The sequence below is a fragment of the Zeus faber genome (assembly GCF_960531495.2).
Source record: "Zeus faber genome assembly, chromosome: 3".
Classification (NCBI taxonomy): domain Eukaryota; kingdom Metazoa; phylum Chordata; class Actinopteri; order Zeiformes; family Zeidae; genus Zeus; species Zeus faber.
The window spans coordinates 7,987,668-7,999,991 of NC_137190.1; the positions used below are offsets into that span (position 1 = coordinate 7,987,668).

Consider the following 12,324-nt stretch of genomic DNA (forward strand, 5'->3'; position numbering starts at 1 on the left):
CTTCTCCACAATAAACTTGTGTTTTTTCTACAACCCGGTCGTCTGTGTCTCTGTGCCGGAGGTCCCCCAGCATGCCACTTGAGTGACGCACGGTAGGCGAAAATGCCACACTACTTACCTATCTACATAACATTCGGTAATGCACTATGTGGCTTGGTGCTTTTCTTTCTCCCACAGATTCTAATCCTCCCCATCCCAGGGGGTCATGGCCGCGCGGGGTGGCATTCCAGACATAGCCGCTGCTTTCACCCCATTAAACCCAACCGGTCACTGCACACACACAAAGTAAGACCTCCCTGTGTGGCGTGGGCGAGTGCGAGGTAAGGTTCAGCACTGGATCCCTGTCTCTGGTTAGATGGATTCTAGCCATTGATCGTTAACTGCACTGCACGACCTGGGATGTAGTCCATGGTAAAGCTATACATTTAATCTAAAATAATCGTTAAAAAAAGTCATTTACATACCACGCCATTAAGTATTAAAAAGGCTCCTGCCTTCTTAAAATATTGCATATGTAAATTATATAACTGCAGTATTTGACATCAGAGTGCTCTAAAAAACACTTTGTAGAGGGTTCGTGGTTATTTTATATATTTAAGCTAGAAATACCCAATGATCACTGAAACTAAACCTAAACCTGTTGACCACTTCAGAGAATTAAGTATTGAGCATTAATTTGTGTCACTGATTCATCGTCTCCTTCCCTGTTTACTCTCTTCCCAGCTTACTCTGAGCACAAGGCATGGGGACCTAACTGATGGACTCCAACCGGGACTCACGACACACACACAGATACACACACACTTTTTGTAATTTTCACTTGCAGTGACTTCGAGGTTGGGAGGAAGCCTCTGGACACCGTACTCAAATCAGTGCGGCGCTCTGAAGCGAGAGCCATAATCAGTGAAGTATGTGACACAGAGTATCCACTATTTATGAATTTAATTATGAAAACACGCACCATTATTGTTTTTTTTTTTCTTTTGAGACGACTGAACTGTAGTTCAAAGATTCCTTTGCTTGCTCATTCACCACTATAGTCAATCACACAGTCCAGATGTACCCCACCCCCTCCCTTCATCAGATGAATGTTTTTGCACCTCTTGCTTATACACTTCATCACACTGCTGCCTTTCGTGGTGCTGTGCCGGATCCATCAGAGGACACACACACACACCACACACACACACACACACACACACACACCACACACACACACCACACACACACACACACACACACACACACACACACACACACACACACACACACACACACACACACACACACACACACACACACGCAATCAGAGTCCACGTCTGCTGTGGCGCAAAGGCGCTTGGTGCATTGTGATCTGAGTCGGTCAGAGTCTGTGTTCTCAGCTGCCGACTGCTGGGTGCACCTGTGAGAGCAAAAGGAGCCCCGCTCCTTCAAGGCTCCGGCATGCTATAAATCAGAAGACCCCGTGTGATTTTGGGAGGCCGTGAGGCCAGGGTGGGGCTCCGGTCACCCCCAGGGGAGTGTTGTGAACCAAACGTTCAGCAGGTCAGTTTATTCGAAAGCATTACAGATTGAGTGCGGACAACAACAACATGGACTGCGCCATTTGGAGCTATGATAACTGTGCATTTCATTTCTTTCTTGTGTGCAGGCTCTTTTCGAAGCATATTCCATATTTAATTAAAAAGAATAAAATTCTGACCTTCAAAGACGTGAGAAAAAAGCAGCCTCTTAAGCTTAGATTTAAAATAGGGATTTAGATGGAGCCAATCTCAGGTCAGAAGGCAGTTGTCCTCAGCGTCGGGACGGCAGTAAATGCAGCTTCATCCCATTTTAATTGTTTTCTTGGAAGAGCTAACAGGTTACTACCACACTGATAGTACGAGAGGTCTGATTGGTTCATAATTGGGGAAGGATCATGCATTGAACATATTGACATCTGGGTCTTTGGGTGAGTGTCCAGCCCTATCTACTGTACATGTATTGAAGGTGGGAATGAGGAAACCAGAGCACCTGGAGAGAACCAGTGCCAGAACATTATTACAAAGCCAAAGGGGAATTGTGTAAAACATTGCTAAGAAAGTGGCCTTCATGTTTAATACATGTCTTTAACCCTGCATCAAGTACTACTTAAGAAAGAGAGATGTTAAAACAGTTTGAAAAAGGAAAACCACCTTGTTCTCCTGGAGGAAAAGGGCCGATGCGGTGGCTGGACCCTGGGCCACGCTGCATTTCTGGAGCCTGTTACGGCCAGGAAACAAACCTCATTTGTCCAATTTGAATTTTATAAAACTATTTGAGGTGATGCCCTCGTGTTTTTACGAGGCCATACCTTGTCCCAGTGCAGCGAAGGCCCCCGGTTCCAGGTTAGTTTGAGCCCCCTGGAATAAGAACTGTACTGTACCGTTCCTTGACCCCGGGTCCTGCTGTAACCCAACAATGGGGCCCAATAACACATTTAAAAGGAACAGTCTGTGGGCTGTTTCAGTCAGACAGCTGAGCAGGGGGAGAAGCAGAATCCTTTGCTCCTGCACACACTGTATATATCGTCCGAGTTGCAACAGATTTAATACGACACAAGCGCAAAAAAGGCAACAGTATTTGCTCAAAGGTCATCAGAATGTCAATTTTAGCAACTTTTCTTCGATTGTTAGGGAAACCAAGTCCACAATACTTGAGTTGGGCCACTTAACTCGAAATACAAGAGCAAAGAGTTTTCCTCCGCACAGCAACAATTTTTGGATGCTGATAAATCACCCCCGTGCTGTCTGCTGTAGCTGGAACGGTCAGGTGTTTACTACGCAACTGATGTGAAGCAACAGTTTCCGAGGAACGCCGCGAATGAAAACAAAACCCAGTATTGCAGCAACAAATCCAAATGGAGGAGGGAAATACCGGCGCGGGGCATGCCTCCATAATGAGCAACACAAGTTGAGTCAGGAAACTCTCCTGCAACATCTGGGTCGTCTGACAGGTCAGAGGTAACGGTGTCCCAGACTCTCTAACATCAGCGATGGGACCTCAGAGTCAAGGAGAGTAAAAGGTAAAGTACGGCTTTGTACCTCGAGGGCTACAATGGCTCTGCCTTTACCCTGTGAAAAAGAACATTACATTTCACTGCATATATGTATGGACGTATGTATATGTATGTGACAAATAAAAATCTTGAATCTTGAATCTTGAATCTTGAAGAAGCTCTTTTACCGGGGTGGCCTTTGCCCTGTAAAAGACCAGATTTGTACCATTTACTGCTGGTGAGGGTCAAATTTGTCCCCAGAGGCACAAATTTACAAACATGTACCGTGTCATGCCAATGAGCGTACCTGCCGATGTGACGCGCCACTGCACCCCGGATGGTACCGTGGTACCGTCCCGTACCTTACTTTCCGAGACTGTATCTGTGACAACTACCGAGTACGATTTCCACCTAATCTACAACCAATCTGGACAACCGCCTGCGCTCTCCACTGATCGCCTTGAACTCTCAAAGAGTGGTGGCGTCGCCCGCCTGTAAACGGCCCTCTTGCCTTCCCTCCGACGCCGCTCTGCTCAACCTTTGGGAAACTGGCGCTAGAAGCCTTTATCTGTTTCAGAACTGGGTCGTTCGCCCCCACACAAGAATGACAAGAGGCTGGTAGAACTGCGCAGAATGAGGCCCCTGTCCGCCAATGAAAAACAGATTCCGCAGCTCTGCTCGTATGCAGATGGGCAAACACCAAATCAAAACCACAACCGACGTGAGCTGAGCGAGGGGGCTTTGCTCCGTGGGAACGTGAGGAACGATGGGTTGTGTGGTCCTCATAATGAGCTTGAAACTTCAACCGTTTCCACAACCGATTTTCTCTGCGGTTCTTTAATAATATTTCTCTATATATTTTAGAAATTTACTCTATTCTATAGGGAACGTAACCGAAGGACCCTTTGGGCCACTTTAATTCGACATGCTAGACTGTGTGTGTGTGTGTGTGTGTGTGTGTGTGTGTGTGTGTGTGTGTGTGTGTGTGTGTGTGTGTGTGTGTGTGTGTGTGCGCGCGCGCGTCTAGCGAGGTCCATTTGTGTTGAATAAAACCAGCTGTTTTTATTGAACTGTTGCCAAGAACCAGGGGACCAGGGAAACCGAAACGTGCGGGAGAACAGAGAGAGCGTAGGGTTCCGCGGTGTCACCCGACCATCCGGCGACTGTTTGCCCCTCCAGCAGCAACCACTGGCTCAGATATTCCTGAAGAACAACTCCCATGAACCGGGGGGTGAGCAGTTGGGGCCAGTTAGCGACCTTGGGTCCTTTCTCTGGCGGCACCAATCTTAATTGTTCCTCGCGCAAGCTGAAGGTGATTTGGGGTCTTAATGATATTTTATGTCAAAGCAAAAGGAATACGTCCCCATGAGTGAACATGTGTTTGGCTAAAGAATTGAAGGAAATAAGCTCAATTCATCCTGGTGATAATGGATCGCTTCGATTGGATGGGAGCGCAACCATTTATAGCCCGGGACGTAGGGCTTACAGTATAATGATCCTATTTGTTGATTTAAACTTGAAGACTCATTATGATGTCATTGTGCAGGGTTAATTGCTTCGCAGCGCAGGCAACAGCGGATCCTTGGAACGAACCGACGGAACCGCCAATGACGGATTCTGGGTCCGTCCCAACGCCGTCTCATGAAGGAAAAGCGACGTTTTTTGTTTTTTTTCTCAAACCCTTTAATTTTCACTCGGGGAACGACGCTCGGTTTTAGGGAACCCCGATTCAAAAGGTCGAAAATTCTACACTGTCAGAGCGCTGGGTCTGGCGCTCGGGCGAGAGGCACAACTGTCCGCTGTTTGGTTTACTGCAATTTCCATCTGCCTGAAGAACATCAACATGTGCTGGTGACGCACCGGTAATAATCCTTGTTTTTCAAAGTCGCTTGTTAAATACCGTTCTGATTTTTTAGGCTTTTGATAGAGCGTTTTTTATTTGCTGTAGTGGCCAAAGCAGCAGAACGGTTTTCCGCTTCAGTAATATCCCGACATTTGCGGTAAATGAACAGCCTCACTTCCTGCGTCTTAGTCAGGGGCCAACGCGCGTCTTTCCCATCGTTTGGGAGAGGGGGGCTGACGCCTCCGGGTTCCATGGCTCCCTGTGTTCTCTCATATTGTGCATCATGCTCTGCCTTCCTTTCACGCGACGCGTAATCGCTCGGTATGAGATCCGTGAAGCAAACCCGAAGACTCCCCTCTCCGCTCCCCCGGCTCCTCCGGGTCGAAGCGATCGAATTCCGACGTGTTTTTTTCGTCGCCGGCACCTCCCAGAGGGCAACTTCAAACCACGTTGTTAAAAACGCCGGAAACGACGTTGAGACGACGGCGGAAGCCGCGGGCGATCACGCCCCCGGCTGCGCGCTGCTCCGGGCGTATAGATTCCAGCAGACAAAACGTTTCCATCGCGCCACACCAACGCCATCACAGGGATTTTTGAAAAATAGAATAATGGTAAAAAAAAAAAAAAGAAGAAGAAGAATGGCTAAACAAAAAAAGACATTTTAGCTGCAGCTTTTCTCCACCAGAGGACGATGAAGAGGCGTTGGTGGTGTCCGTTTAAAGAAAGAATGTAATTCCACTGGGGATTATTGAGGAGGCCATAACCCACCCAGAAGCACTGGGTGGGTGGGGGGTCTGGGTGGGAGGTGTGGGGTGACGATGTGTGTGTGTGTGTGAGGGGGGGGGTGTCTTCCACTGGTTCTGGGCGAAGGGTGGGGGTGGTAGTGGGGGTGGGGGTGTCTTCCACTGGTTCTGGGTGAGGGGTGGGGGTGACTTCCACTGGTTATGGATGAGGGGTGGTGGTGGGGGTGTCTTCCACTGGTTCTGGGTGAGGGGTGGGGGTGACTTCCACTGGTTATGGATGAGGGGTGGTGGTGGGGGTGTCTTCCACTGGTTCTGGGTGAGGGGTGGGGGTGTCTTCCACTGGTTCTGGGTAAGGGGTGGGGGTGGGGGTGTCTTCCACTGGTTCTGGGTGGAGGTGGGGGTGACATCCACTGGTTATGGATGAGGGGTGGTGGTGGGGGTGTCTTCCACTGATTCTGGGGGGGGTTGGGGGTGGGGGTGTCTTCCACTGGTTCTGGGTGGGGTTGGGGGTGTCTTCCACTGGTTATGGGTGAGGGGTGGGGGTGGGGTTGTCTTCCACTGGTGCTGGGTGGGGGGTGGGGTTGTCTTCCACTTATTCTGTGTGGTAGTGTCTTCCACTGGTTCTGGGTGGGGGTGGGGATAGGGGTGTCTTCCACCGGTTCTGGGTGGGGGGTGGGGATAGGGGTGTCTTCCACCGGTTCTGGGTGGGGGGTGGGGGGTAGTCACCCACTGGTCCTGAGTGAGGAAGGGGCAGGGGGAGGTGGGGTGTCTTCCACTGGTTCTGGGCGAAGGGTGGGGGTGGTAGTGGGGGTGGGGGTGTCTTCCACTGGTTCTGGGTGAGGGGTGGGGGTGACTTCCACTGGTTATGGATGAGGGGTGGTGGTGGGGGTGTCTTCCACTGGTTCTGGGTGAGGGGTGGGGGTGACTTCCACTGGTTATGGATGAGGGGTGGTGGTGGGGGTGTCTTCCACTGGTTCTGGGTGAGGGGTGGGGGTGTCTTCCACTTGTTCTGGGTAAGGGGTGGGGGTGGGGGTGTCTTCCACTGGTTCTGGGTGGAGGTGGGGGTGACATCCACTGGTTATGGATGAGGGGTGGTGGTGGGGGTGTCTTCCACTGATTCTGGGGGGGGTTGGGGGTGGGGGTGTCTTCCACTGGTTCTGGGTGGGGTTGGGGGTGTCTTCCACTGGTTATGGGTGAGGGGTGGGGGTGGGGTTGTCTTCCACTGGTGCTGGGTGGGGGGTGGGGTTGTCTTCCACTTATTCTGTGTGGTAGTGTCTTCCACTGGTTCTGGGTGGGGGTGGGGATAGGGGTGTCTTCCACCGGTTCTGGGTGGGGGGTGGGGATAGGGGTGTCTTCCACCGGTTCTGGGTGGGGGGTGGGGGGTAGTCACCCACTGGTCCTGAGTGAGGAAGGGGCAGGGGGCGGTGGGGTGTCTTCCACTGGTTCTGGGTGCGGGTGGGGTTGTCTTCCTCTTGTTCTTGGTGGTGGTGTCTTCCAGTGGTTCTGGGTGGGGGTGGGGGTGTCTTCCACCGGTTCTGGGTGTGGGTGGTCACCCACTGGTCCTGAATGAGGAAGGGGTAGGGAGCGGTGGGGTGGGGGTGGGGTTGTCTTCCACTGGTTCTGGGTGGGGAAGGGGTTGTCTTCCACTTGTTCTGGGTGGGGGTGGGGGTGTCTTCCACTGGTTCTGGGTGGGGGTGGGGTTGTCTTCCACTGGTTCTGGGTGGGGGTGTCTTCCACTGGTTCTGGTTGGGGGTGGGGTTGTCTTCCACTGGTTCTGGGTGAGGGGTGGGGTTGTCTTCCACTGGTTCTGGGTGGGGGTGGGGGTGTCTTCCACCGGTTCTGGGTGGGGGTGGTCACCCACTGGTCCTGAGTGAGGAAGGGGCAGGTGGCGGTGGGGTGGGGGTGGGGGTGTCCTCCACTGGTTCTGGGTGGGGGTGGGGTTGTCTTCCACTGGTTCTGGGTGGGGGTGGGGGTGTCTTCCACCGGTTCTGGGTGGGGGTGGTCACCCACTGGTCCTGAGTGAGGAAGGGGCAGGCGGCGGTGGGGTGGGGGCGGGGGTGGGGGTGTCCTCCACTGGTTCTGGGTGGGGGTGGGGTTGTCTTCCACTTGTTCTGGGTGGGGGTGGTGGTGTCTTCCACCGGTTCTGGGTGGGGGTGGGGTTGTGTTCCACTTGTCCTGTGTGCTGGTGTCTTCCACTGGTTCTGGGTGGGGGTGGTGGTGTCTTCCACTTGTTCTGGGTGCTGGTGTCTTCCACTGGTTCTGGGTGGGGGTGGTGGTGTCTTCCACCGGTTCTGGGTGGGGGTGGGGGTGTCTTCCACTGGTTTTGGGTGGGGGTGTCTTCCACTGGTTCTGGGTGGGGGTGGTGGTGTCTTCCACTGGTTCTGGGTAGGTGTGTCTTCCACTGGTTCTGGGTGGGGGTGGTGGTGTCTTCCACTGGTTCTGGGTAGGTGTGTCTTCCACTGGTTCTGGGTGGGGGTGGTGGTGTCTTCCACTGGTTCTGGGTAGGTGTGTCTTCCACTGGTTCTGGGTGGGGGTGGTGGTGTCTTCCACCGGTTCTGGGTGGGGGTGGTGGTGGGGGGGGTGGGGGGTGGTCTGATCCCCACCCGCGCCGCTGACGGGTGGGAGCGGGGAGGCTCCGCTCAGTCAACCGGTTCTGGGTGGGGGTGGGGTTGTGTTCCACTTGTCCTGTGTGCTGGTGTCTTCCACTGGTTCTGGGTGGGGGTGGTGGTGTCTTCCACTTGTTCTGGGTGCTGGTGTCTTCCACTGGTTCTGGGTGGGGGTGGTGGTGTCTTCCACCGGTTCTGGGTGGGGGTGGGGGTGTCTTCCACTGGTTTTGGGTGGGGGTGTCTTCCACTGGTTCTGGGTGGGGGTGGTGGTGTCTTCCACTGGTTCTGGGTAGGTGTGTCTTCCACTGGTTCTGGGTGGGGGTGGTGGTGTCTTCCACTGGTTCTGGGTAGGTGTGTCTTCCACTGGTTCTGGGTGGGGGTGGTGGTGTCTTCCACCGGTTCTGGGTGGGGGTGGTGGTGGGGGGGGTGGGGGGTGGTCTGATCCCCACCCGCGCCGCTGACGGGTGGGAGCGGGGAGGCTCCGCTCAGTCAACCGGGGCGGAGTGGACCTGGCGGGGTTTTTTTTCTCCTCCTGCGGGGACCAGTCGGGGACGATGGGGCAGCTTCACGGAGCGTCACTGGTCCCGCTCGGGGCTCTGTGCGTGGTTCTCCTGTGGGAATCCGGGGCGGACGCCGCCGGGTGAGTCCGCGTTTGAATCCCGGGTTTGCGAACTTTTGTCGGACTTTGTTTTATCATCGTTTTCTGAAGCGGACGTATTGGTGGTGCACTTATTGCCAATCGGTGTCATCGATTGATCGAATTTGTGTCATTATTTCGTTATTTCCCCGAAGTGGATGAAGTCTTAGTTTATCTAATTTGACGTTATCTCGTCATTATACCGAATTTATTTGGCAATTTATAAAAGAGTAGCCTTAATACACAGCAAACATCTTATTTAGAAGGACTTTGCTTCTCCAGTTACGTGTTGTAACCGACCGTCAAACAGATCGTATTTAAGCCTATTTTAACACAATATAATTGAATGTAATGTTATGTAATAAAATAGGCTATAATATAATTTAATGTAATATGATAGGCTATAATAGGCTATAATATCATATAATATCATATATTATAATATATTATTATATAATATATTATAATACATTATAATATAATTCAATATAATATACTATGATTTAATATAATATAATATAATATCATATCATATCATATCATATCATATCATATCATACAATTTCATATAATATAATTTAATATAATATAATATAATATAAGATGATTTCATATAATATAATATAATATAATTGGTACAGCTGGGGAATAATAGAGTGTTATCCTATTTTATTCATGTTACGCTATGCAGAGCAGGTGATGAAGAGGAAAGCAGGGAAAAGGAGAGCTGAGGGGTGTGTCTGCCAGTCCATAAAATTAAACAAGGATTAATGCTTTTTTACGCTGTTTTTTATGAAGTCTGGCACTGAGTGCAAACAATCTATTATACTTGACCTTTTCTTTGTTTCATTTCAACACATTCCATCATAGCATGATGTGCAATAAGTGGCCTGCTAGATTTGGGCATGTGGTTAGATATTTGTGCTTCACACTGGATTAAATAAGACGACGTTAGCCAGTTTCGCAATTTTTAGAAATGAAACATTGTTTTATAGGGCTGCAGCTCCTTGGGCTATTAGTGTTTCTCAGTGAGAGGACCTGCAGCGGGCATCCATTTGTCCAAACTGCTGCGGTTCACCTGCATCTGGAGGCAGAGCTTGGCCAAGCAAGGTTCACATTGTGTTTGTTATTAGCCTTCATCCCATTCAATGAAGATCTTGGACTTGAGGAAGCCAGCAGCAGTTGAACCACATTGAATTGATGAGTGAACTCTACTTTCTCTCATTGTACCTGCTGAGTTGATGAGTAAACTCCGCCTGCTCACTTCGCTCACAGCTTTGAGTCATTTAAACTCCAAATTACTATCTCAGCTAAAGGCTCGATCTCAATGGGAGAAAATCCCCAACGATGCCAGGGGGCATGTCTAACATGTCAGGGTTAGGGTTCGGAGAGAGACTCTAACTTTTTTCTGAATTTGGCACTCAGAAGTGTGTGGGATGTCGCTAACGGAAAAACAAAAAGAGATTACAGGTCACGCCGTGACAACCCCCAACCAACGCTCCGAGTCTGCTCTGTTAAGAAGTGTCGGCTGACGCCTGAAGGCGGGGATTCCGTCGCCCCTCCGAAAAAGATTGCCGGAAAAACCTAAAGGCGAGTTGTGATGTGTCGTCTGTCCTCGTTGTTGAAGGAAGGAGTGTCCGGACGACAAGATCCTGACGGTGGAGTACCCCTGCGTCCGAGCGGGAGGGACCAACGGCACCTGCTTCAGGTGAGCAAAGCCGTCGGTGCCGTGGGCAGCGCGGGTCAGGGCGAGGGACGTCACCTGGGGGCGCCGGACTCTGCGGTAGTTTCTTTTGTGATGTTCCTACATTTCTTGCTCAGCTCTGGGGTTTGGGTGGCATTGTGGCGTGGTGTGGTGTGGTGTGGCGTGGTGTGGCGTGGCGTGGTGTGGCGTGGTGTGGGTTCGCCCTGGAATCCCCATCTAAATGCAGCCAGTGTAAGAGAAAGTCTGTTCCTTTAATGCTGTGTATGACCGATGCCAATTCAAACCTGCTCTTTAGAGGCGGCAGCTTCTCCACACAAAACTGACCCTCACACTTAGTCACAACCTTCCTGTGTTCCTGTGGGGGAAAGATACCATGGGGATGGTAGCTCAGGCGGTAGAGCTGGTGGTCTAGTGATCTAAAGGTTGCTGGTTGGATCCCAGGCTCCTCCTGCTAGCATGCTGTAGTGTCCTTGAGCAAGACACTTAACCCCTAATTGCTCCTGATGGCTGCGTCCGTCGGTGTTTGAACAATTGTAAGTCGCTTTGGATAAAAGCGTCTGCTAAATGTAATGTAATGTCTGCTAAATGTAATATACTACTACTATAACCCTAAATAGGCATGAGGATGCGGTTGTATCCAGCCAGAGGAAGACATCAACACACTGCGACTTTTGCTCTGCCGTGCTTTAAACCCCACTTTGCTTCCTAAATCGCCGACATTAAATTCATTCAAGACGTCTGCGGTGCACCGTTTCGGCCGGGGGCCAGGGAATGGGAGAGGGAGGGGCCGCGCCCCCTCGGCCCCCGCCACAGCGTACTGTTACGGCGGGGGGAGCGCGGGGGCCAGAGTGTCCGAGGGCTCTGACAGCGCCGCTGTTAATCCCAGTTAATTCCGGGGAGCGATGGCGCGGCGTCGGAGGGAGGAAGCCCCCGGAACGGTGAGGTGAACGGGGAAACCCTGGACGGGAGGGTTGAGCGCGCGTCCCTCAGCTCCGGTTCCGTCGTTTATTTTTCCCGGTGTTGGTAGGTTCACGCGTCGACACCGCCAGGCGCGCCGGAAAGCGTTCCGTGCCGGTTTCGGCTTTCGCATCCCTTCCTGTGCAGCCACTGTCCTCGGTTTTTGTTTTTACCTCTCCGGAGCACTTCCATTTCTCTCCAACATGTCGAGTATTTCTTGAAGCAACTCGTTTCTCTCCGTCTGGAGTTCGTCTCCCCCTCGGCATATTATACCAATTTCACATTTATAAATTCAGCTCTCCAGTGGCCTAATTTGCAAAAGAAATGCTCTGTGGCATTATCCTGCATTCCATCTTTACTGCATGAACATAACATAAAACTAACCATAAAAGAAGCTGTTCATAAAAAAAATATATATATATAGTTTGGCGTAAAAAAAAAAAAGAGAGAGAGAGAAAAAAGAAGAACGTTGCTCATGTTGACGTCTCTTTTTTCTTTTCTTTTATTTTTTTTTCGGTAGATCCCCACTCTGTGTTTGGTGCTTGGCATCAGAGGAGGCATTTCTCTTATATAATAGATGAGGTTCCAGCTCTTTCGGTTTCGGGGCCAGAGAGCGGAATCTGTTCTTTGTCAGGGTGGGTGGGGAGCAGGGAAGGTTTCCGTGTCTCGTTCGGGGCTCCTGCCTCGGCGGGAGAGAGAGCGGCCGCGGCGGAGGAGGGCGGAGGAAGTTCCTCGTGTTTGGAAGGGGAGGGGGGGGGGCTGGAGGATGCGAAGGTGGAGATGGCTCAGGAGTGCGCGCTGTCGATGCGCTGACTCA

At 51.4% G+C, this 12,324-nt stretch overlaps 1 protein-coding gene across 1 annotated transcript in view; it reads left to right on the plus strand.

The window, feature by feature from the left end:
- Window positions 1-8,762: 8,762 nt before the first annotated feature.
- LOC307228065 (collagen and calcium-binding EGF domain-containing protein 1-like) overlaps window positions 8,763-12,324 on the plus strand; it is a gene marked incomplete at its 5' end in the record, with an annotated part of 31,198 nt that continues 27,636 nt past the window's right edge. Inside the window, 2 exons of the mRNA XM_079997565.1 lie at window positions 8,763-8,848; window positions 10,473-10,553. Coding sequence (XP_079853691.1) covers window positions 8,763-8,848; window positions 10,473-10,553 — 167 coding nt within the window. The remainder of the gene's footprint in view (window positions 8,849-10,472; window positions 10,554-12,324) is intronic.